The sequence below is a fragment of the Mytilus californianus genome, unplaced genomic scaffold (genome assembly GCF_021869535.1).
Source record: "Mytilus californianus isolate M0D057914Y unplaced genomic scaffold, xbMytCali1.0.p SCAF_1, whole genome shotgun sequence".
Classification (NCBI taxonomy): domain Eukaryota; kingdom Metazoa; phylum Mollusca; class Bivalvia; order Mytilida; family Mytilidae; genus Mytilus; species Mytilus californianus.
Genome location: NW_026262581.1, coordinates 128,613,392 through 128,640,714, shown reverse-complemented (window position 1 = coordinate 128,640,714; position 27,323 = coordinate 128,613,392). Strand labels below are relative to the sequence as shown.

The 27,323-nt window shown below is 31.1% G+C and overlaps 1 protein-coding gene across 4 annotated transcripts in view; it reads right to left on the bottom strand.

The window, feature by feature from the left end:
• LOC127733914 (microtubule-actin cross-linking factor 1, isoforms 1/2/3/4/5-like) overlaps nt 1-27,323 on the bottom strand; it is a 149,000-nt gene extending 121,677 nt beyond the window's left edge. Inside the window, exons 1-7 of one of the 4 annotated variants that reach the window (XM_052243382.1) lie at nt 27,198-27,323; nt 26,910-27,051; nt 25,469-25,530; nt 9,405-9,452; nt 6,455-6,544; nt 5,063-5,140; nt 3,527-3,619 (exon numbers count right to left, since the gene is read on the bottom strand). In XM_052243382.1, the coding sequence (XP_052099342.1) occupies nt 3,527-3,619; nt 5,063-5,140; nt 6,455-6,544; nt 9,405-9,452; nt 25,469-25,530; nt 26,910-27,018 (480 nt within the window). In that variant the 5' untranslated portion in view covers nt 27,019-27,051; nt 27,198-27,323. Of the gene's footprint in view, nt 1-3,526; nt 3,620-5,062; nt 5,141-6,454; nt 6,545-9,404; nt 9,453-25,468; nt 25,531-26,156; nt 26,592-26,909; nt 27,052-27,197 lie in introns of those variants that run through there. The other 3 variants (XM_052243392.1, XM_052243390.1, XM_052243400.1) reach the window with 3 other exon arrangements.

Genomic DNA, 27,323 nt, shown 5'->3' with positions numbered 1-27,323 from the left:
AGCCATAAAAAATTGGACCACTTGTAGTTTTCCATTATTGGTCTGAACATTTGACCTCACAAGTGAAACTCCCAAATCCTTTTATTTTAAGAACATCTGCACATAATAAGGAAAAATATGATAAAACAATTAAAAGGAATAAGATATGTATCGATCGACATAAAAATCATAAGTGAAGATGCACAGACAAAAATAGGATTACAAAAATTTGTATTCCTTGTAACTGCTGCCATCGGAGTAAAAACGTAATGCTGACTGCAATAAAATTAAAATAAGTCAATTTGTCGGAGGAAAACAGCAAAAGGAATAAATAAAAAGTATAAATTTTGCCCAGTTTGTTATCTCTTAATGACGAAGAAGCTTCTGTCCCAGTTTTGTAAAATTCCATGAAGATTTGACAAAGTTATTCAAGTTTAAAATCTTTCCCCACAGACTGTACCTCAGTGTTGATTGAAAAAACTGATTACTCTTCTAGAGCATCTGAGACAACCCCCAATTTCTTTTGGTAGCATTTGTGTCTTAATTTTTTGGTTAGTGAATTGTTTTTAATGCTGAATTTCATTGAAGAAATATATCCAACATCATTTCTTTATCCACCCATTCCAAAAACTCATCACTACATTTTTTCACTCCAGCCAAGATAAAATTATCCATGCTACTAGTTAGAAATCTTCTATAATTAGAAGAATCTATTATCATTCTTGGATATGTGCAAAAAAATACAGCCCAAAACAATTTTCTAGTATGAATGGCTTCAGTGAAAGGAGATATTGAAATGATGTGTTAGATACTTGTGTATAAAACTAATTTATGATCATATGACAAAGAAACTAAAAAAAACAACATTTGAAATAGCAATTTTAAAAAGCAAAAATGCTTCTTAATTCCAATAACATGGTTTACTAAAGGTCATAATGACACCACCTTAACTATCTATTTATTAATTTTTAATATAAAATATATCTACAGAATTGATGTCTGTGGCTGATTTAAGAGGAATGTCTATACTTTTACTTTTATCTTTAGAATTGTGAATCATTGCTGAGATTTGATAGAAATCTGTGTGTCTATGATGATTATAATATCTGTTACTTACATTAATTTATCCCCCTAGGAGTCAATACTTTATCAAAGTAATTATAAACTGATCTCATTACAGCCTTGGTGCTCCTATACTAAGAAATCCCAATGCCTGCATGGTTACCAGTTGCTTTGGTTTGAATGCAGCAGATACAATTTCAAAAATTTCTACTTTTTTTTCTTTTGGTGAGATTAAAAGAATGATATAGACAATATCTTAGCATTAATAATAAACAAACTTGAAACTTGTGTGAACATATGTTTCTTTTTACAGGGGAAATATCACAGATTAGAAAGTTTACCCTAGGAGTCAATATGTAATCTTCTTTAAGGTGAGTTGGTAATGAAAGCATACAAAGGAGGCAAAAAATATTTTTCCTCCAATTAACTCTGAACTATAAACAATTGATTTGGACCACAGTTTTGATGAATCACCTGGATAAAGATGTTACTACTATTTATACAACCAAAACATCCTTCCTGCCTTTCGTTTTTAGATTGCATATGCAAAGTTCAATGATCAGGTCTGCATGCATACAAGAAAAGTACACTGCAATTAAACATTATGTAATTTTAAATCTGGTATTAGAAAAAAGATCAGATTTAAAACATTTCTTTACAGGGAATCATAGGCTTTCTCTTTAGTTGCAGAGACTGAATTTCAAAAATATAAGCTGCTAACTTGCCAATGACTCAATATCTATTTCACCTTCAAAGGTGACCTCTCTGACCTTCACGTCACTATATCAACATCCAAAGTAAACAATTGATGACAGTCTAAGTGCTATATCATTATTCAAAGCCCTCATCAACTGATAATCTGACAGTCTTATCCTCAGGCTCATCTAGTGAGAGTTATCTTTCTTGATTAAAAAGGTTTCTTTTGCAATTTTACGACTTATCCTATGGTTTTGTTATAAGAAAGAATGGCTGACAAATGACTCAATCATTGATAGTAAATAAAATGTATTTAATATCAATTGTAAGATAAATCATGTATCCTCTGACTGTAATCAACAGCTGCACACCATGGGGCACTGAACCCTTTGCAGATTAAAATCATAAGCATTTTTTTAAATTTCAAATATTAAAACATACTTAATCTATTGATCATTACAAATAATGAAGAGAAAACGCCTTTTGTTCTGTTTATCTTTAAAACAAAACAAAACAAAAAGTGTTTGTGGTTTACTCAAATTTTCTTGAAGACAGGGTACAATAATCCTATTTGGCATAATTCATTATGGAATTTTTAACTTTAAAATTTTGAATTCCATTTGTGTTTATGTCAAAGTAAAATAATAAACACTGAGAACAATTGATACTGTTCATTTAGGAGCCACGATATCTTTCACAATAAACTGACTATCTAGAAAGGCTGTCTAAAATACATAGATCTGTCTGTTTATATGGATATTCACAACGAACGTACTCCCTTTATACTCACCATCAATAGAATTGAATCAACTTTCAAGATGGATTAATAATGAACAGTAATGGCATTGGCATTAATGAATGCCAGAAGTGTAGACTTAACTCTTTTACAAAATAATACAGGACCTCATGTTAGCGATTGTATAATTGAGGTACCCCATATATAACATAAAACTAATGATTAACTCTACGATATGATAAAGGATGGGACACAATGCAGGCATGAGTTAAATGAGCCTCTCCCATCCAGTAATGTGCCTATATATCTAGCCATTCCAAAGCCACCTCAAATCCTTGGATGGTATTATTCTTGTATAAAGTATCCACATTCTACCCCAAATTAGTATCCACTGCAGGCAAAATAAACACCACCACACACTTACAATGTTAGTACTTGAACCAAGTTTTGGTGTTCCAGGCAAACTTTGTATATACTGTGATACAAAAGGATTATAATTAATATATGACCTGTAGACTTAGTGTTCTGAACAAACTTGTAATTAATGTGATATGAAAAGATTATATTTAGTATATATGTCCCCATTATGAATGTTAAATGATCACAGTTAGTGCATATCCCACAAACTAGTGTTCCAAGTAAATTTTGTAAATACTGTGATAAGGAAGGATTGGTACATGTCCCTTGTTCTGTATATAGTAAGTAAGTACACCAAACCTTAAGTAGTCAGGTAGGCAAACTTTCCATTAATATCAAACTTGGATTTTGTCACAAGCTTTTTATTTATATACTGAGATATTCTATGCATAAATTTCCTGTTCCAGTCTTAGTCAGCTCTACATTCTAAAGTTCATGCCTTTGATCATGTTCAAATTCAATATTCTATTCGTATAGTATTTTATGACATACATACAATTTTATACAATAATGCACAAATCAATTATATTACTAATCTTGTAATCAATAGTCATGTAAATTCATCTGGTTCCATACTACTTACCTCCCTTTGGCAGCAAACAGAAGACCTACAGAGTTATCTCTCTTGAAACTTACCTGATAGTGTAAAATGATTGTCCAAATCAATCCAAGACTTAATTTAGGGTTTCCATCCACAATTTCATCAGATCTGATGTTAACCAGTTTTATCTAAATTTTTAATAAAAGAAAATAATAAAATAAATGTTCACTTCCCTTTTATAAAAGCAGCTTCAAAAATTATAAATTAAAATTAACGAGTCATGATACATAAAATCATATTTCATATTTCTAAAGGACAATAGAAATAAATATATTACAACTAGACAAAGAAATGATATGCAGCAATTAAATATAAACTGTTAACACAGAGATATGTCTCGCCTATTTGTTATTTTGATAATGCAAATGTTGAAATTAAAATTACAATACTTTAACATGCAAGTTATGCAAATATTCAAAGTCAATGAACCATGACTGAATGTACAGGGCTAAACAGTCTCCATGGAAATGAGATGTGCCCATGCTAATACAACTGCAAACCAAATACCATTGACTTTTCATAAGTCGTTCCCTTTAAACAAACCTAAACACAAACATTAACTTGTAAACTATGTAAAAGTTTCAAAGTCAATGAACCATAATTAGGGGGTTGGGTTATATAATCTCCATGGAAATGAAACTTGCAAATGCCAATACATTTGCATACTGAATATCATTGACTTAACATCAGTGGTTCATCTTAAACTGACCTAATCACAAACTAATACATGTAAACTCAGCAAAAGTTTCAAAGTCAATAAACCATGACTGAGAAGTAAGGACCAAATATTCTCCATGGAAATAAGATGTGCTAATGCTTCTACAACTGCATACCAATTATCATTGACCTACCACTAACGGTTCCCCTTAAACTGACCTAATCACAAACTAATACATGTAAACTAAGCAAAAGTTTTAAAGTCAATAGACCAAAACTGAGGGGGCGGGGCCAAATAATCTCCATGGTAATGAGATGTGCCAATGCTAATATAACTGCATACCAAATATCATTGATCTACCACTAGTGGTTCCCCATAAACTGACCTAATCACAAACTAATACATGTAAACTAAGCAAAGTTTCAAAGTCAATAGACCTTGACTGAGGGGGTGGGGCAAAATAATCTCCATTATAATGAGATGTGCCAATGCTAATACAACTGCATACCAAATATCATTGACCTACCACTAGTGGTTCACCATGAACTAGACCTAATCACAAACTAATACATTGTTGAAGCTGCCGCCGCCACCGGAAACAGCATACCTATGTCTCGCTTTTTGACTCCGTCAAGGCGAGACAAAAATGACGATTCTCAGCAGGTTTTGTTCAAATGACATCATCTTTATCAGGAAAAGATCTTCTTTTAAATGTTTCTGGTGATGTATAACCATTTAGTATTTGGTGTGTTTTTCAGATATTTAGTCATCTGTAATGTTTATTAACAACTTGTTTAGATGATGGACAGTTATTGATTGTAAATGCTCTTAAGAAATTATCATTGCCTTGATAGCTTGCTAACAAACTGTATATAAAGTAAACTGGATAAAAATTGTTATTTTATTAACTAACCCCTTTTCTTCGCAGGAATTCTAGTGCAATCTGTACATTCTGAATTTTATGAAACTTCATACGACCTTTTTCTCTTGGCTACAAAATAAGTACATATATATGTAAATGTATACCTTATCAAATAAAAGTAAATATTATGCAATTATCTATTGTGAAAAAATAAACCTTTCAGACTTAAATATCTAATTATGTATCAAATACATATATCAGTACACTAATTTTAGTGTTTCTTATTAACAAATTTTACTCGACATTTCATTTCAGTTTTTCATTATGCACTATGTTCACATCATTTGTATTTTCATAAAGAGTTTCATAACATGCTATTCAGATTCCTAAATGAAGTGATGATTAATTGTGTATTGCATGTATATTACAGATACTTGTCATTTCAATGCTTTTAGGTGCAATGCATTTTGTCATATATTATAATGAATATTTTATTCATATAAAAAAGCTTGACATTGTATGCTTTATGAACAACTGTATATATTTATGTTGGTAAACAAGACATGACAGTTTACCATTAATAACTGACTGGTTGATACTCTGTTTAATATTACCATTAATAACTGACTTTAAGGTTGATACTTTGTTTGATATGAATTATCTATTGTACCAAAACAGACTGCCAAAAGGCAACAGATTTGTGAAAGAATCAAACCAACAGTTATTGGCCAACAACATAGTTCACAACTGTTTTGTAATAGAAATTATCTAATAAACAAATCTTAATTCAGCCACTTCTTAGTGGTCAATAATACCAGGCCTTACGGTCATAAACATTTTGAATACTCAGACTCAGAATTCAACCAATCAAAATACTGGATTTGGTGTTTCAATCTGTTTTGTACTCCAAAAAACTGAGTCAAGATTTATGTCCGAGAGCCAAGACGGCTGACTTTCAAATTTTATTAGTGACTTTGAAAAGCATTCATTTTGATCGCACACATTGTTTCTAAATATATATTCTATCACTGAAAATATTGACACTTGATTATTCCAGTTACAAACAGGTTATAAAATATTACCATGGAGACAGATACTTCAGCAATTTACTACTTTTGGACACCTTACCATGAGCTTTAGTCCTTACCTTAATTGGAAGCATGTATTAATTTCCCCCCCAAATGTATTAAAAATGCTATAACCAAAGTATGTTTGAAACAATGTATATGCCATCAAAGAGAATTGCATAATAATAGTACAATAAACATTTAGAATAATTGTGTGTTTTGATGGCATTTTATACAGAATTTTATTTGTATACAGTAAAATTTTATTTCAAGTATTGTATATGGGAATATTATTATAGTTCAGATTTAGATATAGAATCTAATCTGACATGCATTGTCTAAAACCTAAATAATGTATAACAGCAATTTTAATTACCAAAGATTCATGTGCAAGAACTTCTAACAATGATATCAAGTTATGTCCATCTCTGAGGTCCTCGAATAGATCCACTATTCTACGGCCAGCCTGAAAAAATTACAAGAAAAATATTAAATTTAACTTCAATTCTAAAAGAGAGAAAGACAGAAGACATAAGGCAAACATCTATGATTGTATATTGTCTGTTTAATCTGTCTACTACTTGTCTGGTGACCTTGACATATGGTGCAGACACTTGCCTATTGTTGTAGATGGTATGCTGACATGGCGATGTCTTTTTTGCCTTTTTTGTGATGTTGTCTTACTGTCTAATTAAAATTTACCGTTCATATTATTATATTAATAATTGTTGAGTAATGAATGTCAGGCTGGTAGTTTTTCGGCTATGTTCTGGAGAGAAATGGGAATGCAATATCACTTTTACAAATATTTAATTTGATGTTTGAAAATAAACCACTTTCATCACCTTAAGTGATTCAATACTTAAAAGTACAAAAACCTAATACTGTTTTCATCGAAAATTATATTCGTCTTTAAAGATTAAAAAGACTTTAGACTGTTTACTGATAAGTATTCATTATGCAATGTTTCTTGGAAAAGTTCGTGTTGAGCATATAAGTTGTCCTTTGACAACTGAACTTTGAAAGATAATATGAGAGATAAGAAGTATTGTACTAGGACATAATTGCACTTGTTGATTCAATCAATAATATGGTAGTCACTGTAATAATATAATAAAGGAAAATCCTGTTCTGACAAAGTTAAATTTAAATTTGAACAATAGGTCTTATATCCAAATTTGTCCTATCTGTCACAACTTGTGAGGGAATTTATCATATTGTTATTGTCATCTTTCTTTACTAACCTCAGCTGACGTAAGATGTGACAAATTCAACTACATGAAAATCCTTACAATGAAATCTGTATGACTGAAAGATGGAATCTTAGTGTCTAGCTTGCATATTTGCTAAATGTTCTCATTTATTCTGGACAACTGTAGATACTTAGACCTCTTATGGACTACCAAATCATATTTCATATAATTTTCTTGGTGAAACAATAGCACATTCAATTATCCCAGTCTAAAAATGTTCAGAATCTGTTTTGTCAAGGATAAAATCAAAGCCCAACAAACACCATAATTCAATTAACCCAAATTTAGGAGGTATGTTACCAGCATGACAAAAAATAAGAAAAGGACAATTCAACATAAATTTTCATGATAACTATGCAAGTTGGCAAAATGGTCTCTCATACACACTTGAGGAAAAAACATTTTGCAATTATGCAAATAAATCAGTTGATAAGAAAAATGCAAAATACTGCACGTAAACTGCATAAGAACAATAAATGATGATAAATGATTCTCTATATTTGACATGAATAAATTAATTGCAGCAATAAATTATGAGCATAATTGAAAGTGTATGTACATGTCCTTTGAATGCACTCCAAAATATGGAAAGAAAAAAAAATGTATGACTCATCTTGAAGCAAGTTCTTTGAATTACTGTATAAAAGGATTATATATATGTCTGATATTATTTATATATCTAAAACTTTGCAATTTATCAAATATGACATATTTCCTATATAAATAATTTGTTTCTCATTATAAATTACTTCTACTTAACTAAGATGTGTCACAACAAAGTACAAACAAATATTTTTACCAAACATAAAATATTCTAACTTTTACAGCAGTACAACATCAGTACATACACAGAGAATCATAGGAAGATAAATTTGTTACTATAAAATTGATTGATACAACACAACATGCCATTCAGAAAACGTTATTCATATATTAATCATAACAGATGTGTCAATACACTAAAGGTAAAAGTTCTTTATAAAGTTATGGACATTGATACATGCACAAGGAAGCTTTTAACATTGAGTCTACATATGGTTTCACATCTATTACAATTGACAATAAGCTTCCTTTAAATATAGGTTTTTGACAAGAAGAGTGATGTAATTGTATCAAATATATTTTGTAACTAAAAAACAATTAATTGAAACTTTCTGTGTGCATGTTGATTTTTTCATATTTTCGTACATTCCTAAATCATTACTATGATTAGGTGCCAGTATTAAAGCAGGAGAAACTGTCTAATCTGAAGATCCTTAGTTTGTCTCTGTTCATCTCTGTTTTTAAGGTATATGTTTATGTTGGTACAAATTAAGATTTATTTTTCTGTGTTATATTTTGAGATCTATTGTTTCTCTTTAGGTTGTTTTTTATTTCGGCCCAAGATTTTCTGGTTTTTCTTAACATTCCAATGTCCTGGTCTAAAGAGCCCTTGTACTATAGATTGTATGAAGTTTTTGAAGACCTAACAAAATATTATAAATGATGTCTTCTAGAAAGTAAAAAATTAAGTTCTATATTGAACAAAACACTAACTTGGCCAGTATTGGAGAATTACCAGTATTTCATCCATTTTATTGACTTATGAATTATAGAGGTTGCATGTCCCTCAACTATTGAAGTAGTGTTTGTCATATATATATATATATATATGTATATGCTCGGAAATAGGCCCTTTAATTGGATTCAATAAATATTCTTATTCTTATTCTTGTTATAGGTCCTTATGTATGACATGTCAAGGACATGTGAAATTATCTACATAGACTAGGTATTACAATCAAATAAACCTCTACCAATGCAACATAATTTCCAGGAGGTACAAAGCAGAAAAAGGTATCATTATAAACATGTCTTTTACAAAGAAGGAGATGTATAGGGTAAAAATTATCATGCACTGACATAAGCAAAAGGTCACAGCAAGGAAAACAACACATATAAAAATTCTTTACACATCAATTTACGACAACAATTTAAATACTAAATATTTCATAATAAACATGCACTTTTTGATGGAAAGTTTTGCCCACATGGGAACAAAGGGAAGAAATTTATTTCTGCATGCTGATATACCTGTGTAAACCTCCAGTGCTGCATGTAGTCGACAGGAAGGGGAGACCACTGAGTAAAAACAATCAAATTTTAACAACGAACTAAACTAAATAAAATACTGTTTAGTTTAAATTTTATCCTAATAATTTTATATTATAACTGTACCAAACTTAACAACAAACTAAACAAAAAAGTACCATGTCTGTAATTTTATTCCTATGATTTTATATTAAAACTGTACCAAATTTAACAACTCTTGGATTTCAGTTTAATAGAACAAACAGGCATAGCAAGAAAACCCTGATGTGATTATTGAGTAGTTTTCCAAATTGCTAAGATGTTCATTAATGAAAAAAAAAGTTTGTTTCTGCATAAAGTTTACTGCTTTGGTAAAACTGGGCTACATCATAAGACATTCCCAGGGGCGAATCCAGGATTTTAGGTTAGGGGGGCGCAAACTTAAATTTTTTGAGGTAAAATTATCGAAATATTCTTTTTCAAGATGAGGACAACCCATGATTTGCAAATTTTAGGGGGGGGGGCGCACGCCCGCCACGCCCCCGCCTGAATCTGCCCGATTCCCAAATATTCAATTCAAAAGTTGAATAACAGTAATGTAGTTTAAACTACTAGTTTTACAGATCCCCTTATTTTACACAGTTTAAATTTGGACACCTTTATTTTTGTAAATCATCTTTAATAATTCATGATACCTAATATTTAACCCTAGCATGAAATGTCACAAGGTGTCTATATATGGAGTTCAGGGGGAAGGTATCTATATATATAGAGTAAAGGTGGAAGTGGGGTCATAAAATACATACAAAGGTTGCCTATAATTGCTTACATCCACAATATTTGAACTTCGATGGATATTTGTCTCATTGTCAATCATACCACTGAAACATTTGGTGAATTTAACATAAATCAAGATACAAAAAAATCTAGACTTTGTAACAATTCAATATATTTGCAATGAAATTTAAATTTATGAAAATGCAGTAGCATGAGTATATGGTGTTGATGACAAAGGGTAATTTATTCACAACTTGTATAAACTCAAGGCAACTTGAATTTAGTCATATTCTGTCATCTCTTGCCCATTTTTGAAAAACGTATGGTAATCTTAAAACGTTCATACATTTTTGTACTTGTCTTGCTGTCACATTGGCATTTACAAACATTTCTTTTTATCCTGGCAATACAACATTTTATGATTCAGACTTTTTTTTTAGTTTCTGGCTATGTTACAATGTATTTATTCTATTTATCTACACCATATAAAATTGTTTATCTATGTAAAAAAATCAATTGATTTCGAACTGTTGTAATTGTTCATTTTACTTTTTTTCAGTATACAGTATTGATTATTACAAAACTATCAAGTATCCTATAAAGCATCCTTACTTAGTTAGTCAATAATGCCCTTATTTAAAACATTGGTATCAAATATGGGTGTGGCATAATTTTGTTAATAATTGTAGCAGTTTTTTCCCTAAATAATAAACAGTCAAGTATTTGTTTGAAATACCGAATAACTGCTTAACTATGTTCATTATTATGTTGCTATCAAAGAAAATAATGGTGTATTATGTAAACATAGTTAATATAAGATGGCTTTAAAGCCAAGGAAAGGTAACTCTATCTATACTACAAGTCATTCACAGTTACTGTCATTAGCTTGATCGGGGCCTTTGTCATATGCAAGCCCCACCTACTACCAGATTTAATAGTGACATGGATCACTGAACTTTATGTACATAACATGTTTACAATGATTACTATTAAATGGAATACTCTGAAATGTGAGAAATCATTATTGTAAAGAGAGTATAACATTCCCATATAGGGTTATATATATATGTTTGTATTTATGGAAATTTTATAATTTTCAATGCCTTGCTCGATATTATAAACATTTCAGGTTTCATTTGCACTGGAAAGGACTCCTGTGAATCTGAGCTATTACGACTAATTTTGGGGAAATAAAAGCGAAATAATCAGCAAAAGCTATCAACTACTATCAAGAACCAGTGATTCATCAGAAAAAATATCTTCTTCTATATGCATAAACTTAAAAAATCGACTTGGAACCATATGTTACTGATAAAAATCCACAGAGAATGATATACTGATTCCATTTACATTTTCATTTCAATGTTCTAAATTCACTGATGAAGTAGAGGTAACATTTTTTTTGTATGAAAAACATTTTAGAAAAAAAAAATCAAAAAGTTTTAGGATACTAATACTGCAAATAAAACATCCAAACTAACCAATGGTTAAATACATATCTGATTATTTTATACCTTCTTTGCAAAGAAAAATGTAGTTCTACAAGTACCTTTTTAGCCTTATTATTGACACTAATGTCTGAGTGCTAATAAGCTTTAATTGATACCTGTCTATCAAGTTGTCCCAACACATGGCAACACAGGTTGACATACAGGTGCAGATGACTTGAGGTGATTTAATACTAAAACAATGACCAACGTACTATTTTAAGTATGATATCTTGATGAACTTTATTTGATTTTTTTATGTACTTCTGAGTACAATATGACCAAATCATTTCTTTCTTCAGCCAATAAAGCTATTTTTGTGGAATGCACTGGTAACGGTAAACAATGAATATTTGTTTCCTATAGACTTGTGTGCAGAATATGTCAAATCCTTGAAATAAAGTACATTTTGTATCCACAAAAATACAATTGTTCCTCCATCCACAAAAATTGGTATCAACAAAAACATTCAATATACAGCAGTCTGTCTCAATCTAATTGCTGGGTATTACTAGAGAGGCATCTGGTTTAATAGAAAATTCAATTGATGAGGACCAATGATTTTACACTGCACTGTTGACAACATATATATCAATTCTTTATTATGATTTCACATCTTCAAACTTTTGATAGTTTTTGCAACTTTTTAATTCTGAATATATGGTGGTTCATAATCTCTAAACTTAACATGACTTAAGCACTGGTCTGAAATTTGCCATGTATACCAACTTGCATTCACTGAACCATAAATTTCTGACATGAAGCTACTGGTAATCACAAATGGATCTTTGTTTTCTATTTCAGTACTGCCTCCCCTGTACCACCCTAACCCTTATCAACTGGCCCTGACCACCAAGATCACTAAAATATGTGGTTATCAGCAACATATTACTTTAGAGGCCAAAAATAAACTAATCCTGCATATTACATAAACTCTTTGAAATATTTGAAGCAGACTGCCAACAAAGATTCTGTGCCAAACAACATATGTTGCAGGTTTACTCTGTGTCAATTTGTTATATGCAGTTTAAATTCTAGACAATATGTTTATCACTGAATAGGATCACAATCGTTTATCTCTTGGCATACAATATGAAATTAAAATGATTTCCAATCTATTTATATGCTCTGAAAAACACATAGCTAACTCAGACTTGAATGATTCTCCTGGTATCTTTCTAAATGTATAGTCACTGTCAACATGCCACCAGTTAATGGGAGAAATATTGATTGTAAAGTGACAAATGCAACTACCAGAGGCGGATTTAGAGGGTTTTTCAGGGGGTCCGGGCCCCCCTTTTGTGGAAAAAATTTGGTTGATTATACATGTATAGGGAATCACTGAAGCATGACTGGAACAGGCCCCTCTTAGGCAGTCAGTGGGCCCCCCTTATAAAAATTTCTGGATCCGCCACTGACTACTAAAAGTTTGTCCATACAAACAAAATAGATGTGTAAAGAAGACTAACTGGACAATCAGGGACTATACAGAGGTTGTTCCTGTTAGTCCAACCTCTGATTTGAAGCATTTAATAAGATTAACCTCAGACTACATGAAGAAATTGTATTTAAATCATTTCAGAGAAGATATACAGATAGACCTTAATGGACTTAAAACATATGATCGTGTCTGCTGTGTTATTGATTGTGGTAATACAGCCTAGTAATAAAACAATAGAAGAATTACATAACTAAAGAATTGTCAATTTGGGAATAGTGATCAAACCATGATAAAAAGATGATTCAATCACTGTTATTTCAAATAAATCATAAGATGGTCTATAAACCAATGATAATTTCATATTCCTCGGAAATTAGATTTGGATAAATCACAGAAATAATCTATCTTTGATAGAAGTTTTTATTTCTCCTATATTTTACACCTTTAACAGTCAACAATTCATTGGCAATAGTATGCTGACTGATTATTATAAAACCTTTGTATTGGCAAATATAGATAAAATATACAGATAGCTTGGAAAGTAACAAATTTATAATAACACCTTTATCAGGTGGTAAGATGTGTAAGTCAATAAAAATCTCACACTAAAACAGTTTTTAACCTTTTTTATATCCTCGTAAATCTGACAGATTTATCTTTGGCATAGAATATTATTTAAGTACCTTACATAAGGTGCATGCAGAATATTTCCTTACTGTGTTAGTCTGACATTGCAATGACATCTGGTCGCCTTTTTTTTTTGGGGGGGGGGGACTTGTTGTGGCCATTCCACAGACTCAGCAAGTGTCTTAAAAGTGTGTTAGATGTCAGACCAATTTGGTCAATTGCTGTACATTATATACAGCTGAAGCCAAAATAAAATTTAACTATTGGCACACCTTAACAGCTGAGGAAAGGTTAAACTATTCTTTAACTGTGAAGAGCAATCCAACACTTGCAACCATAATAATCTTTAACTGTATGAACAACTAAAAACTAAGGTCAAAATAATCATTCAGCAGTATGAAAACTACAGAGTTGAATCCTTAAGAATCTTCAAATAGGCAGCAGATCAGGAAAAAATAATCTTCTATTGAGTAAAAACAAAAGAAGTGAGACCAAAATCGCTTAAAATTATGACTAACTATAGAATCTTCAACTATGTGAACAACTCCACTATAATCTTGAATTGTGTGTAACAAATTGTGGACTTATGTTTAGGAAAGGATATTGGGTAGAATTAAATCTTTTGCTGTAAATTTGGTTATTTTGGTTAATTTGGGACCTCCTAGTATCCAACAGCTTGTATTCCTTCATGGGATTCCTCAAATATCTTCTTCTAGATGGATTGATGGGTATATAATGTCCAGCAACTAATATTACAAGCATAGTTGGGCCTATAAAATACAACTGAAGTATGAATATTCCCTGCTTTGTACTAGTCAACTTACCCCCTATATAACACTGACCTACATGAAGCTCATTGATACACAATTTTGACTGACCCTTCATAAAAACTTTGACTTGAAACACCAACAGGAGAGAGCTATCTCAATCTCTCTGATGGGACCCTTGCATTAAACTGACTTACCACAGGTGGGCAAAGAGAGTGCTATGTCAAACCCAAAAATGAATGGCTAATTTCCATATAAAGCTCTCTATTTGACAGGTTTATTGCAAAATCTGTACCAAATATCTTGTTTGCTACAATAAAGGGGTATAGGTAAAAAGGCAAATATTTATTGACCTTTGGCAAATTGTAGAATCAACCTTTTAAGTTACTAACACAGTAAATGTAAACTTGAAGAACAGACCCACTAAATTACAGAATATATAAGTTTTCATAATCTTCCTCAAGATAGACAACTTGTTGTCAAGTATGTAGGGTCAGAGGGGTCTGTGTTATCAAATATATATATAACGTATGGTCAGTTTTGTACCTATACTTTTCTTTGTATACAATTTCATTGAATTAAATCAATCATATTCACAGTATCAAAATACAATCAAGCCATTATAGAACCAATGTTAAAGGTCATTGTCCCATGATATTAAACCTTCAATATTGAACCTCCTTCTAAAATGGTGAAAAATCAGTAAACCAAATTAAGCCCTTTCTTTATTATTTACAAAGCGTGAAAAACAGATTCATTAAAATAAATACTGGTATGGATCACCTGGGACATTAAACTTACTAAATCATCTGTAGAAAAAAGGCTGAAAAAAAGTTATTCATAATATATAAAAGATTTATGAAATTCATAGCTAAGAATAAAGGAATGTAGATTTTAATCCCTGTAGATTAGAAATGCTTACATAGCCTTTGTATAACATAAAGAAATCTGTGATCAAAGTATTATGAATCCAACCTGCAGGGTATATCTCTATGTTTAGTTTTTAAATATTTTATCCACCCTTAAATGTTTATAATACTTTCATACACTATACTTCATTAGCCCTTCTAAAACAACCTGACACACTTAACTGACCTATATACAAGACATAACAACTTATTTATTATAGAATACCATTGAGCAGGTCCTCTAGTGGAAAAACAAACCCTCAAAGAACAAACAAAATAATCCTTTAGAATTATGAGAAACTAACAAAATTGTCTTCTACATTTTGCATAATGTATTTTCCTAATAAATCTATTCATCTCTTGTAGTCAGTGTGAATAAAAGATGAGGGGTAAATGTCAATGAGACAGCAACCCAACTCCTTTTAAAAGTGTATGAACATCTATAGATCCCCATATGATCTACAATAAAGGTAAAGTGCCAATATGGTATTAAGGTAGTCCTAAGTCTAAAAAATGTTCTACATAAACTCGTCAAAGATTACTACACAAGAATAAACATCTTTCATCCAGAGAAAAAAAAAATTAAGAACCATTAAACATTTAATAATATTTTTGGTGAACATTATATCAGATTCCAAGAACATGCTTTTCTCCATCAAACGGAGACTACAACTTCAAACCAAATCTAATGTGTTGCGAAAATGTATCAAAAGTTTCTGAGCCTTTAAGTTACTCTGCAGTATATATATTGTATAACAAACAGTGCTAATATTGTATGTTTGAAATTTACAGTTTAATATTAAAACATGTTTCTAATAACAACTTTTGGGTATGTGTTTTAATGTATTTCATAGATATGATACTTGTACAAGGTAAATGCAGGTTTTAATAGCCTGAACGTAATAAGAATATTACTTTTGACATCTTCACAAAATTAGACTAAATAATAATAGTTATTTTACAATCTACTTTCCAATGAAGAACAAGAACAACAGATGCTAGCAACATTTTCCATTGGAATGCTATCTTTTTATATTGATTCTTTCTGGTTAGGTGTTAATGAAGAACATGATCCAATTACTTAAACTCCTTTTTATGTCTGTAGGAAAATGAAAAAAAAATTGTATTGTTACTTTTTGTATGTTTCAAGAATTTCCCATGAACATACCAAATATGTCTCATCTCATATCAACATTATACAACGGATCATAAACAGTTGTCACATCTCATCTCAACATCATACAACTGACCATATGCAGAGATGTCACATCTCATCTCAACATAATACAAAGAGATATCAGAAATCATGTCAACAACTCATAACACTGACCATATGCTAAGATATCAGATCTCATGTCAACATCATATCACTGAAATTTTACTGTGATGTCAGATCGCATGTCAACATCATAACACTGACCATATACTGAGATGTCAGATCTCATGTCAACATCATAACACTAACCATATACTGAGATGTCAGATCTCATGTCAACATCATAACACTGACCATATACCGAGATGTCAGATCTCATGTCAACATCATATCACTGACATTATACTGAGATGTTAGATCTCATGTCAACATAACACTAACCATATACTGAGATGTCGGATCTCATGTCAACATCATAACACTGACATTATACTGAGATGGCAGATATCATGTCAATATCATAACACTAACCATATATTGAGATGTCAGATCTCATGTCAATGTCATTCAACTGACCATATACTTAAGACATCAGATATCATGTCAACATCATCACACTGACCATATACAGAGATGTCTGATCTCATGTCAACATCAAACCATTGACCATATACTGAGATGTCTGATCTCATGTCAATATCAAACTACTGACCATATACTGAGATGTCAGATCTCATGTCAACATCATACCACTGACCATATACTGAGATGCCAGAGGTCAACTCAACACCATACCACTGAACTTGAACAGAAAATACTTCTACTGTAAACATATAAATGACAATCAACTTAGATAACACTGTATATGTGAACATGACAACTCTGACCATACACTGAGATATATATCAATGAATAAACAAGAGATATCTCATGAGAACATGAAAACTGAGATAACATTAAACAATTTTGCTTTTACTGTTCATAAGCTGTCAGTTTATGTATCACGGAAAAATGAAAAATCGTGAAGAAATATCTAAACTTACATTCTAACATTATCCTTAGTTTGTTTTAACAAATATCAAGACAACAAGAACATTGCTTTTAATTAAACACACTAATGCAGATTCCGAGTCAACGTGACATATTCAATATTTAAACAGAAATCCTAAGGATAACAGTTGTTTGAAGAGATTGCCTACATAATAAGACAAGCTGCTTGCTGTGCAATATTTCTGATGACACTGTTAAACCTGTAACTGATGACCTGGGGTTTTCTGACAAGTTATAAAGTGTCAGAGTTGACAAAGAGCTTCTGTTTAACTAACCATTGGTACATAGTACATAATATTTGCTTTGTGAATAGACACTGTTAGACTGACTTTAAAGGTTAAATTTAATGTAAAATACCTACAGTTAGTTGAATTTCTATTATACTTTAACAAGATAATACTACTGACAAGGTCAAAGGTTAACATTTAATTTACTAATGTCATAAATATATTGTTTAGAGGCAATTAACTGGAAAATCAGGACAATATAAATGGTTTATAACCTCATAACAAACATATAAAAAATAAAGAAGAATGTGTCTGAGGACATGAACGCGCCCCCCCTCCCTCCCGCTCAAGCTTACTTTTCAAACGGAAATGGGACAGACACAAAGGACAGAAGGACGGAAAGACAGAATGTCAAGGGTAACACTTAATGCCCCCTTTGCCTTGCAGCTGAGGCATAAAAATATATACATACAAATATTTCTAAATTCATTTTTTAAAGCATCTTCTATAACCAATATTTATATTTCATGACTACTTTCTTCACCACTAGTTAGTGGTTTAGTTCTGCCAAAACTTTATGTTATTTAGAATTTAGTGTTAATGATTGAGCTTTAACAGTTTTTGTTAAATTTGTTAAAAACTTTATGTATCCAATATTTCAAAGAGATTCAGAGCTTGAAATATTGTTCAGACAAAAGTCTAATGCTGATGACCTTGAGATGACTTGTATATTCCTCTAGTGTTTGAGTGGTCTTATTAGTCCATCTATAGTGACCACTAGCCTGTTAACACTGGGGTTGTGAGTTTGAACCCCATTTGTGGCAAGGTGAGCTTGAATTGACTAGGATTGCCAGTTTTCCTGCTGAAGGTCGTGGTTCTCTTTGGGTCCTCCAGCTTCTACCAACAAAATGTGGCTACCATGATGTAACTAATAGAGATGAAAGTGGTGTTAAACAACAACAATCAATCCATTATCTTTTGTAAATTTGTATCATTGGGTTGCTGTCTCATTGATGTATACCCCACATCATTTTTATTCATATTTTGTACGAATACTTGTATTCTTGCTTCCTGGCACCTTGAAAAAGATCTTAATTTTTTATTGCAAATTTGTAACAAAGACAAACTGGGAAACAGGAAATTCTTTACTGATCACAAAACTTAGCATCTAATTGATGAGTTTACATTCTATAGTATCTCAGAAACTACACTCTCAACAAACAATGGAATTTCATTATTTTTTTTTCTAAATATCATAAACGTCAAGTATATATGAGAAAATATGAGTGTTTCTTGTGTATACTTTTTTTTATCAATTAACCCTATTTGTTTACATTGTACAAATATCATTTCTTGTCCGATATAGCAAAAAAAATTTGAATGATGTAAAACTGATCATAGAAATTTCTATATTAATCTTCAGGCAAATATTTTCCCATTTTGTACTGTTTACTTTTTAATTAAAAACCATCCAGGATGGCTGAGGTTTTTATGTGTCAATAAAGAAAGGGTGGTATTGCTTTGAAGTAGATTAAATTTTAAAATATTTTTAAAATACAATATATATATGTGGATAAGTTCAAGTAGCTGAAGAGATTTACTCATCAAATAAACCAACAACACTAAAAGTTAGAATAAAACTTAGAACAAAATATACAATAGAAAAAACCCTTTTAAAAGAATAAAGTATAGAAAATACATTTGTACAGTTAATTGATTGATTGTTGGTTACCTTAATCTCCAGTGCAGTATTCCGCACCCAGTGCCCATCAATATGGTATATTTTGTTGTGCCTCCCTATCAAAATGTATGATTTTTAGCATCTTCAGTTTCAAGATACCCCTCCCCTTATTCTCAACAAGAACACAAAGTAAAAATATTTATTTTTTTACTGTGAAAATTTTCCAATGCATAAATGGATAACAGGAATAATAAAAAAAAATATTTTAAAATATAACATACTACACCAAACAGTAGTGGCAAGCATGTATGAAACCCATAAAGAAATGAATGCATTTCATTATTTATCTATTCGCCTTCAATATTTTTTCAGGCGAACACTGTATTGCCAGTGGAGCTGGAGAATGATTTAAAATTTTGCCTGTCTCAAGGGTACATTGGGAAGGGTCAGAAATTAAGCCTTGAAACAGACCTCTGGTTCTTTTTCATTCATTAAAACCAGAATGGTGAAATCAATCTTGTGATTTATTTTACTTTAATATACATAGTTGGGTCTCTTTTAATGTTTATGACAAATTTCCTTTATTTATAGTATACAAATTAAATAAATTATAAGATGACTTTAATGTTAAATAATCATAATACAGAAACACAAAGAAACCACATCCCTGGGTGTGACTGATATATCAAACCTACAATGTATCCCACACATATATTACATAACATTCAAATTTACATACTTCACTGTCAAATATTCTGTTATTATACAATTTCACTTTGCAATTATCTTCTCAGTAATAAAAAATGTAAAAAGAGATATTACCACATGGTTTATACTTCTTCAGAGAATACAAGAGAAATATGATGTATGTCAATCAAATCATCTAAAATGGTTTTTAAAGGCATTATCTAGACAACTTAAATTGAGAATGGAAATTGGGAATGTGTCAAAGGGACAACAACCCCATCAAAGAGCAGAAAACAGCCCAAGGCCACCAATGAGTCTTCAACACAGTGAGAAAATCCCACACCAGGAGGCGAGCTTCAGTTGGCCCCTAAACAAAAATGTGTACTAGTTCAGTGGAAATGGTCGTCACACTAAACTCCGAAACATATAAATGAACTAAAACTAAAAAAAAAATACAAGACTAACAAAGGCCAGAGGCTCCGGACTTGGGACAGGCGCAAAAATGCGGCAGGGTTAAACATGTTTTGTGAGATCTCAACCCTCCACCTATACCTCTAGCCAATGTAGAAAAAACAAACACACAGACAATACCCTACCATTTTCATAGATGCAGTAATTATATGGACCATAATGGTGTATGTTGTACCTGTAACAAATCAGGCTATCTGAAACATGTGTTGTTAGTTTATACCTCTATTTTCTCAAAGGAGTCGGTTGTTGGTGGTTGGTTTGGACTGTTGTAATTTCTTATTTTCTTGAAATTCCTGGTATCTTTTTATGTTTTTATAAAATTATTTCTAGTTAACATGGGAGTTTTCATCTGAGTTTATAATCTGGTCCTTCTTTGTAAAAAAATCAACACATTAGGCTGATCCAAGTGGGTTGTCAGAATGTTGGAAACTCCTATCCCCCCCTCCCCCAAAGTTTGAAAAATGATGTGGAGAAAATCATCCATGTCTACTTATCTAGGTGTATTTCCCTGTCAAGAATTCAACATACATCATCTAAATATTGCAGGAGTATCAGACCAAATCCTATGCTCTCCAGTATTTTTTAAACATACCATGTTTCCCTTTATCATTAGAGAGTAAAGTGGCTTGTCATTTCCTACAGTTGTACTGATAAGAATGAGAATTTTTTAAATAAATACAATTTTATTTCCCTGCATATTTTGAATGGGTATAATTATAAAATGACAACCTTAATTATGCTGAAGTGAATGAAAAAGAAATAGGCAACACCAAAAAGCCATAGAAATGTAACAAAGTAACTGGCTCTGCCAAAAATTAAGAAAAGTAATAGCAGTTATAATCAGAATCATAATTGAAGTTATCAATTACAATACACGCACGATAAATAGTACATGTATTCCTGGCACTTAGCCCCTCTTATTAACAACCTTGGCTCTTTGCAATCTAATTCATGCCAATATGTGCTAATCTTTTATACCTGGACAGAACCAACACATAAACTACTTTCAACCAATCTTAAAAGTATCAAGTCCAGTTTATATACAAATCAATGCCAATCTAAACTACTCAAGGCTTGTTTAATAACACTAACAACTTATCACTTTTATTGTCCAAAATATAGTATCAGCTGTCCATTAAATCATCATGTTATTGAACCTAACCCTTCAGAACATCCATAGTTTTAACCATAAATATTTATATACTTTATCAATGAATAGAAACAAAAGGGATGTCCTATATTGCAGGTGTTTTGTTTACATCACTTTGATCTGACTTAGCACCTGTATTTACAAATCTCTTCTACGTTATGACATATTTATGAGATTAGTATTAATTCATCTGTATATAAAATGTCATTAATAAAGACTTGGAGCTATTTATAGCACATGTAAACCATACATGTAGAAAAATAATCGAGACATTTTTCAAAGTGGGGCCTGTTTCACTATAATAATTTCATATGGTCAGTATTCTTCCAATTTTACAAACTCAATTTAAAACTTCCTGTATGAAAGTAAACAAGTTTTCCGTTTGATTTCACTTTCAGTTTTCAATTAGTATTTTAGGAGGCCATTTCTGTTTTAAATTTAACCAATTTTTTTTCAGTATTTCATAATTTTTTGAATGAACAATTTATTGAAGATTGACAACTTGACCTTTAAAAATATTTGCACTGACTTAATGGGTTAAACATTGAACAAGGAACACACTGACTTCTCATACAAAATATTTGCCATCCGTTACACCCATCGGAAGTTCCAACAACAATCTACTTTATTACTACTTAGTGGGCAGAAAATTAATAATAAAAAATTGCAACACTTAACACATATAAGATTGTTTTCCTACACATTTTTGCATGCAAAAGTCTAAAACTTTGTCACCAGTCAGAAAAATTAGAAAGTATAGTTTTTCATATATATATATATATATATATATCCATCTACATTAGCCTAACCCATGAAAAAAATCCACTTAGGTTGCATCCTATAGTAAATTATCTGTATTAATCATAACTTTACATCATAAACTCCTAGATTTATTATCTTTACAGTTATGTAACAGCCTTGATATACAATACTTTAAATGGAGATTTTCTGAAATCCAAAGTGTTACTTCAAGGTCAAGGACATTAACAGCCTACAGACATTTTATACTGTAAGGAACACCTAGTTTTATAAAAATGAATAGAAAAGTTTTTATTAGTTTTATATGTCTAAAATTTCACAAGGTCTCAAAGATTATTACTGCTTCATATTTTGATCTTTTTATTGATATTTTCACCTGTACTGACAAACTGGTACTTAACACCTACATAAATGGATAACATTTTCACAGCTACTGTTTTTTTAAGTCAAGTTTTTCTTTAGGGTGGAAAAGATTAATAGATAAGTCAAGGGTATACAAATTATTTGAAGTTACCTAACTGCTTACGGACAAGATTGTAATGATTTTGTTTGGGACAGACCATTTCTACGGATTAGTGAATAACTTATGCTTATCTGATCAAGACTAGACTGATTTAAAAAATAAAATTAATCAGAACACCCCATAACTTTGCTGTGCTTGAAAAAAATCTTTACCACAGCTCTGTATATCTTACAGTAGAGAAATGATATGGTGTATTAATTCACAACACAAAATTCCTACTCATTCTCAAAGATGTTCCTTTTTAGACAGTTTATCGCACTTTTTTAAACCTGGAGTGTCGATTGACTTTAAGACTCAAAAGATTAACAAAAGATCCACAAGTTACATAAAGTCAACCCAGAATAATTTGTTTAATAAAGTAGTTATTATACCAATGGAATGTGCATGCATAAATTATCATTTAACATCATTTCACAACACAAATATGTCCCCATAACTATTTACAGTGAAAAAATACATTTTTCTATTGCAATGAATCAAGGTGCCACCCAAACTGATACCTTAGGATATAAATGAAGAATGGACAAGGTGAACTTCTAAAGTGGTCAGACACTGATTATAAATGACTACTGACTGACAATATCAACCCCTCCTATCCCTGTTCATATATCATACTTTAACACCATGAGATGTCACCTATAACCCACCCTTCTCTTTCATACTGTAGTAGACACTGGTATTTATCCATTTTATGGCTAAAACCAACAGCTACTTATTATACAAAATAAACTCCATATCATTATTGTCAAAGATAACACAAAACTGCAGAGATGAAAATGGTAGTTCATCTGACAGAGAAGGCGGTTTTATTTACTTTAATAGAAAATGACCATGAATATAGACAACCAAACTAAATAAGGAAGAATTAGTTTGTATTTCTAGTAACTTTCAGTTTCTAATTGTGGTTCTGCTTACATATATATGTTTTTATTAAAAATGCCTAAATTTCCACTTTGTTCAGAGAATTGCCTCAACAATTCTGGGCAAATTGGAACAGATCTCTCTTTCAAATCTTGGAACATTGCAAAAATTATTTTTTCTTCAAAAATTTAGAAACTGTCTTTCCATTTTGGAGTATTCAATGACTCTGGAAATTTAAATACATAAATTTACACACATTTTCCTATAAAAACTTATATTGAAGGTGTATTTAAATCACAAATGATTACCACATATCAAAATGTAATTAATTGGGAATTAGATTGGAATCAAACTTATTGATTTGTCTTGTAGAAGTTAAAATCCAGTCAGGTTTTATCAAATGTATCAAAATGTTTATTTTTTATTACATTTAATTACTATTATTACATTTAATACCTTAATCTATTTACCTACTACTGTATAAAGATTACCCTGATCATACCAATAATTGACAATAATTTCAGGGCATAGTGATAACTATCAGCCACATTCAAACTAATCTTGGGATAAAATCTACATAGTACATGGATGACTTATTTTATATAATTCCATCAATGTAAAGAAGGAAAATAAAATCAAAATGTATTGAAAACAGAAGAGAGATACAAGAAAATGTTATCCATGTTTTTACATCATCAGTGAAATCTTGTCATATGTCATGCAATTGTTAAATCTGTAAACACTGATTTCATCAATACAACATTTCCCCCTTCACATATGTTAATAAACAATAGATTTATCCCTGAAGCCAAAATCTTTGACACTCTTGTCCCTTTCAATATGTATTATATATTTTCCAGACAACTTTGTTATTGATTTTCAACTTCTTACAGAAGATATACTGTAACTTGTAATTTTCAGATTTTACAGTAAAAGTTATGTTTACTAATCTGATGCTACCATTTTTAGATTTTTACTTTGCATTTTGAAAACAATAAGTAACATCAATTAAGTACATTATTTTGTACATGTGGTTAAATATAATTACTTTGTACACATGGTAGCCACAACACTGAATATCTTACATTCTGACCCCGGGAGACTTGTGTGTGTAGTCAGTCATAAATCCCCAACCCAAGGAGAAGAATCTTAAATCGGCTAATATTTAACAATACTGTTCTTGACCATATCATATGTTTATTATATTCTGTTCATATGATAAAACATTTTTGTGAATTTTATATAAACTTTAAATCTATAATTGAGCATCTTGAAAACTTTTCTCACTTTTCTGCTGAGTTTTATCATGTGTAAATTTATTACCTACACAGAGCAATAGAAATCCATCCAAGCAGAAATATGTGAAGTCATATTCCTATCCATATGATGCAGTTATGCGTAAAATACTAAATTCATATGTAAATTAGACCTTCCAATAATGATTATGGTGACCACGCTAAACCATCAAAGTTTATATTCAGTTTGTCAGTCTTACCTTTAACAAGTGTTTGTTCACCCATTTTGTAAATGTTTTCTTTTGGACTGCATCTCTTACATCTGAAAATATAAAATGAAATGCACTCTTTGGAAATATAGTTCTGATTGATTGTTTGTCCTGTGGACCACTATTTGCATCATGTGGTTCCTTCATCTTTCAACTTCCATTCTTCAATGTAGCTAAATTTTATGCTAACCAATAATCATGATAATCTTGCTCATTCAGTCAATGAGTCTATATTTTCAATTAACATTAAATTCAGGTCCATGTATAACATGAAGGTCAAGCTTCAAGTTCTTCTTGTACTTACATTGTATCTTCAATTATCTTTTGCATCAATTAAACTTTTATTTCATGCTGAAAATAGTACACCAGATACTTTTTGAATGATCTTTTAAAGCATGTATTAAATGGTTTGCTCTTACATTGTTTTTCTGAAGTATTTCAATTTTAGAAAAAATGTTCATTCAATACTTTTTAATCTAAATAACCTAGTGTACAGTCCCCCCCCCCCCCCCCCCCCCCTTGCAAAAAATGTTTATTTGATATTAATTAAAATCTTGTTAGAAATCCACATTCTACCCATATGTACGAAAGTGATGACTAATTTTTGTAAAAGGTCTTTTATCATATTTATATTTAAATTTACAATGTTTGCACCTGATATAAAGTAAACAACTATTACCTGTTTCCTTTCTTCTGTTCTGTTCATACTGTAGCATGGCTCGCGGAGAGGGAGGCACCTCCGCTGGGTCAAAAGTAGGAGAATATTGCTCCATCACTTGTAATATTTTTATCACTAATTAAACATTTTTTATTTGATGTATGTATCTCAACTCCTTTATCATAAAACTAACAATGACCTCCCTTTAATGTAAACTTTAATCCATAGATAAATCACATGCTGATCATTTTCAATGCAAACAACACTTTTTTATTTCATGACAACTTTCACACTTCCTTACAAGTTTGATAATCCTGGCAGTTTTGACCAGATGTAAGAGAAAGTAAGGTGTCCTATGGGATTCACCCCACATGTGTCTGATACAGGTAAATATAAAGGTCTTAGTTTCCCATGTAATCACTCAGGTGAGTTTACCTGGAGCAGATAACTTGAAACAAATTTGGCAGGATAGCAGTTTTTTAAAGTGGCCCTGGTGAAGGACATATGACATAAAGGTAAACATTTAATAAATATAAGTTTGATTGACAGCATAGGTATTAAATCTACCCTGTTTCATACAAATATATTTATTTATATCACCAGTCAAAATATACACCACGTGGGTGACCTATGATGTCATCTGAAAACATAGTCATAGACAGGAACAATAACAGATATACTTTATGTATTTGCATATCATTATGAATTTAACATGATAAATAATATGAATATCATTAATCAGAATAAAAGCAATTAAATTAGTGACTACGTTACCTGCTATTTTAAGTACAGCTCTGTCTGCCGGGTCGAGCTGTAACAAACTAAGGGGAGACTGGTCAGTCAATCCATACTCTTTGAAGAAATAATCAGGGGAATGTGCCATTATAAACTACTAGAATATTCCTCATTACGTTCCCTATAAAATAAATAACGTGTTGAAGTAGATCATTCATGTGACAAATATATGCAGGTGCGCGAAACCGGTCGAGTTTGTTTGTTCTGTGATTCAATGTCGATACTGAAATAAACATGGTGGTGTCTAGTACAACACGAGTTACTTACCTATATATCTACATATTTTCGAACTCCTTTGAAGATTTAGAACTTGTTACATGTGTATTTTCCTTGCCGAGTCGTCAAATATGGCTTACACAAAATGCAATGGTAATGAGCTGATGTCATCCGGAG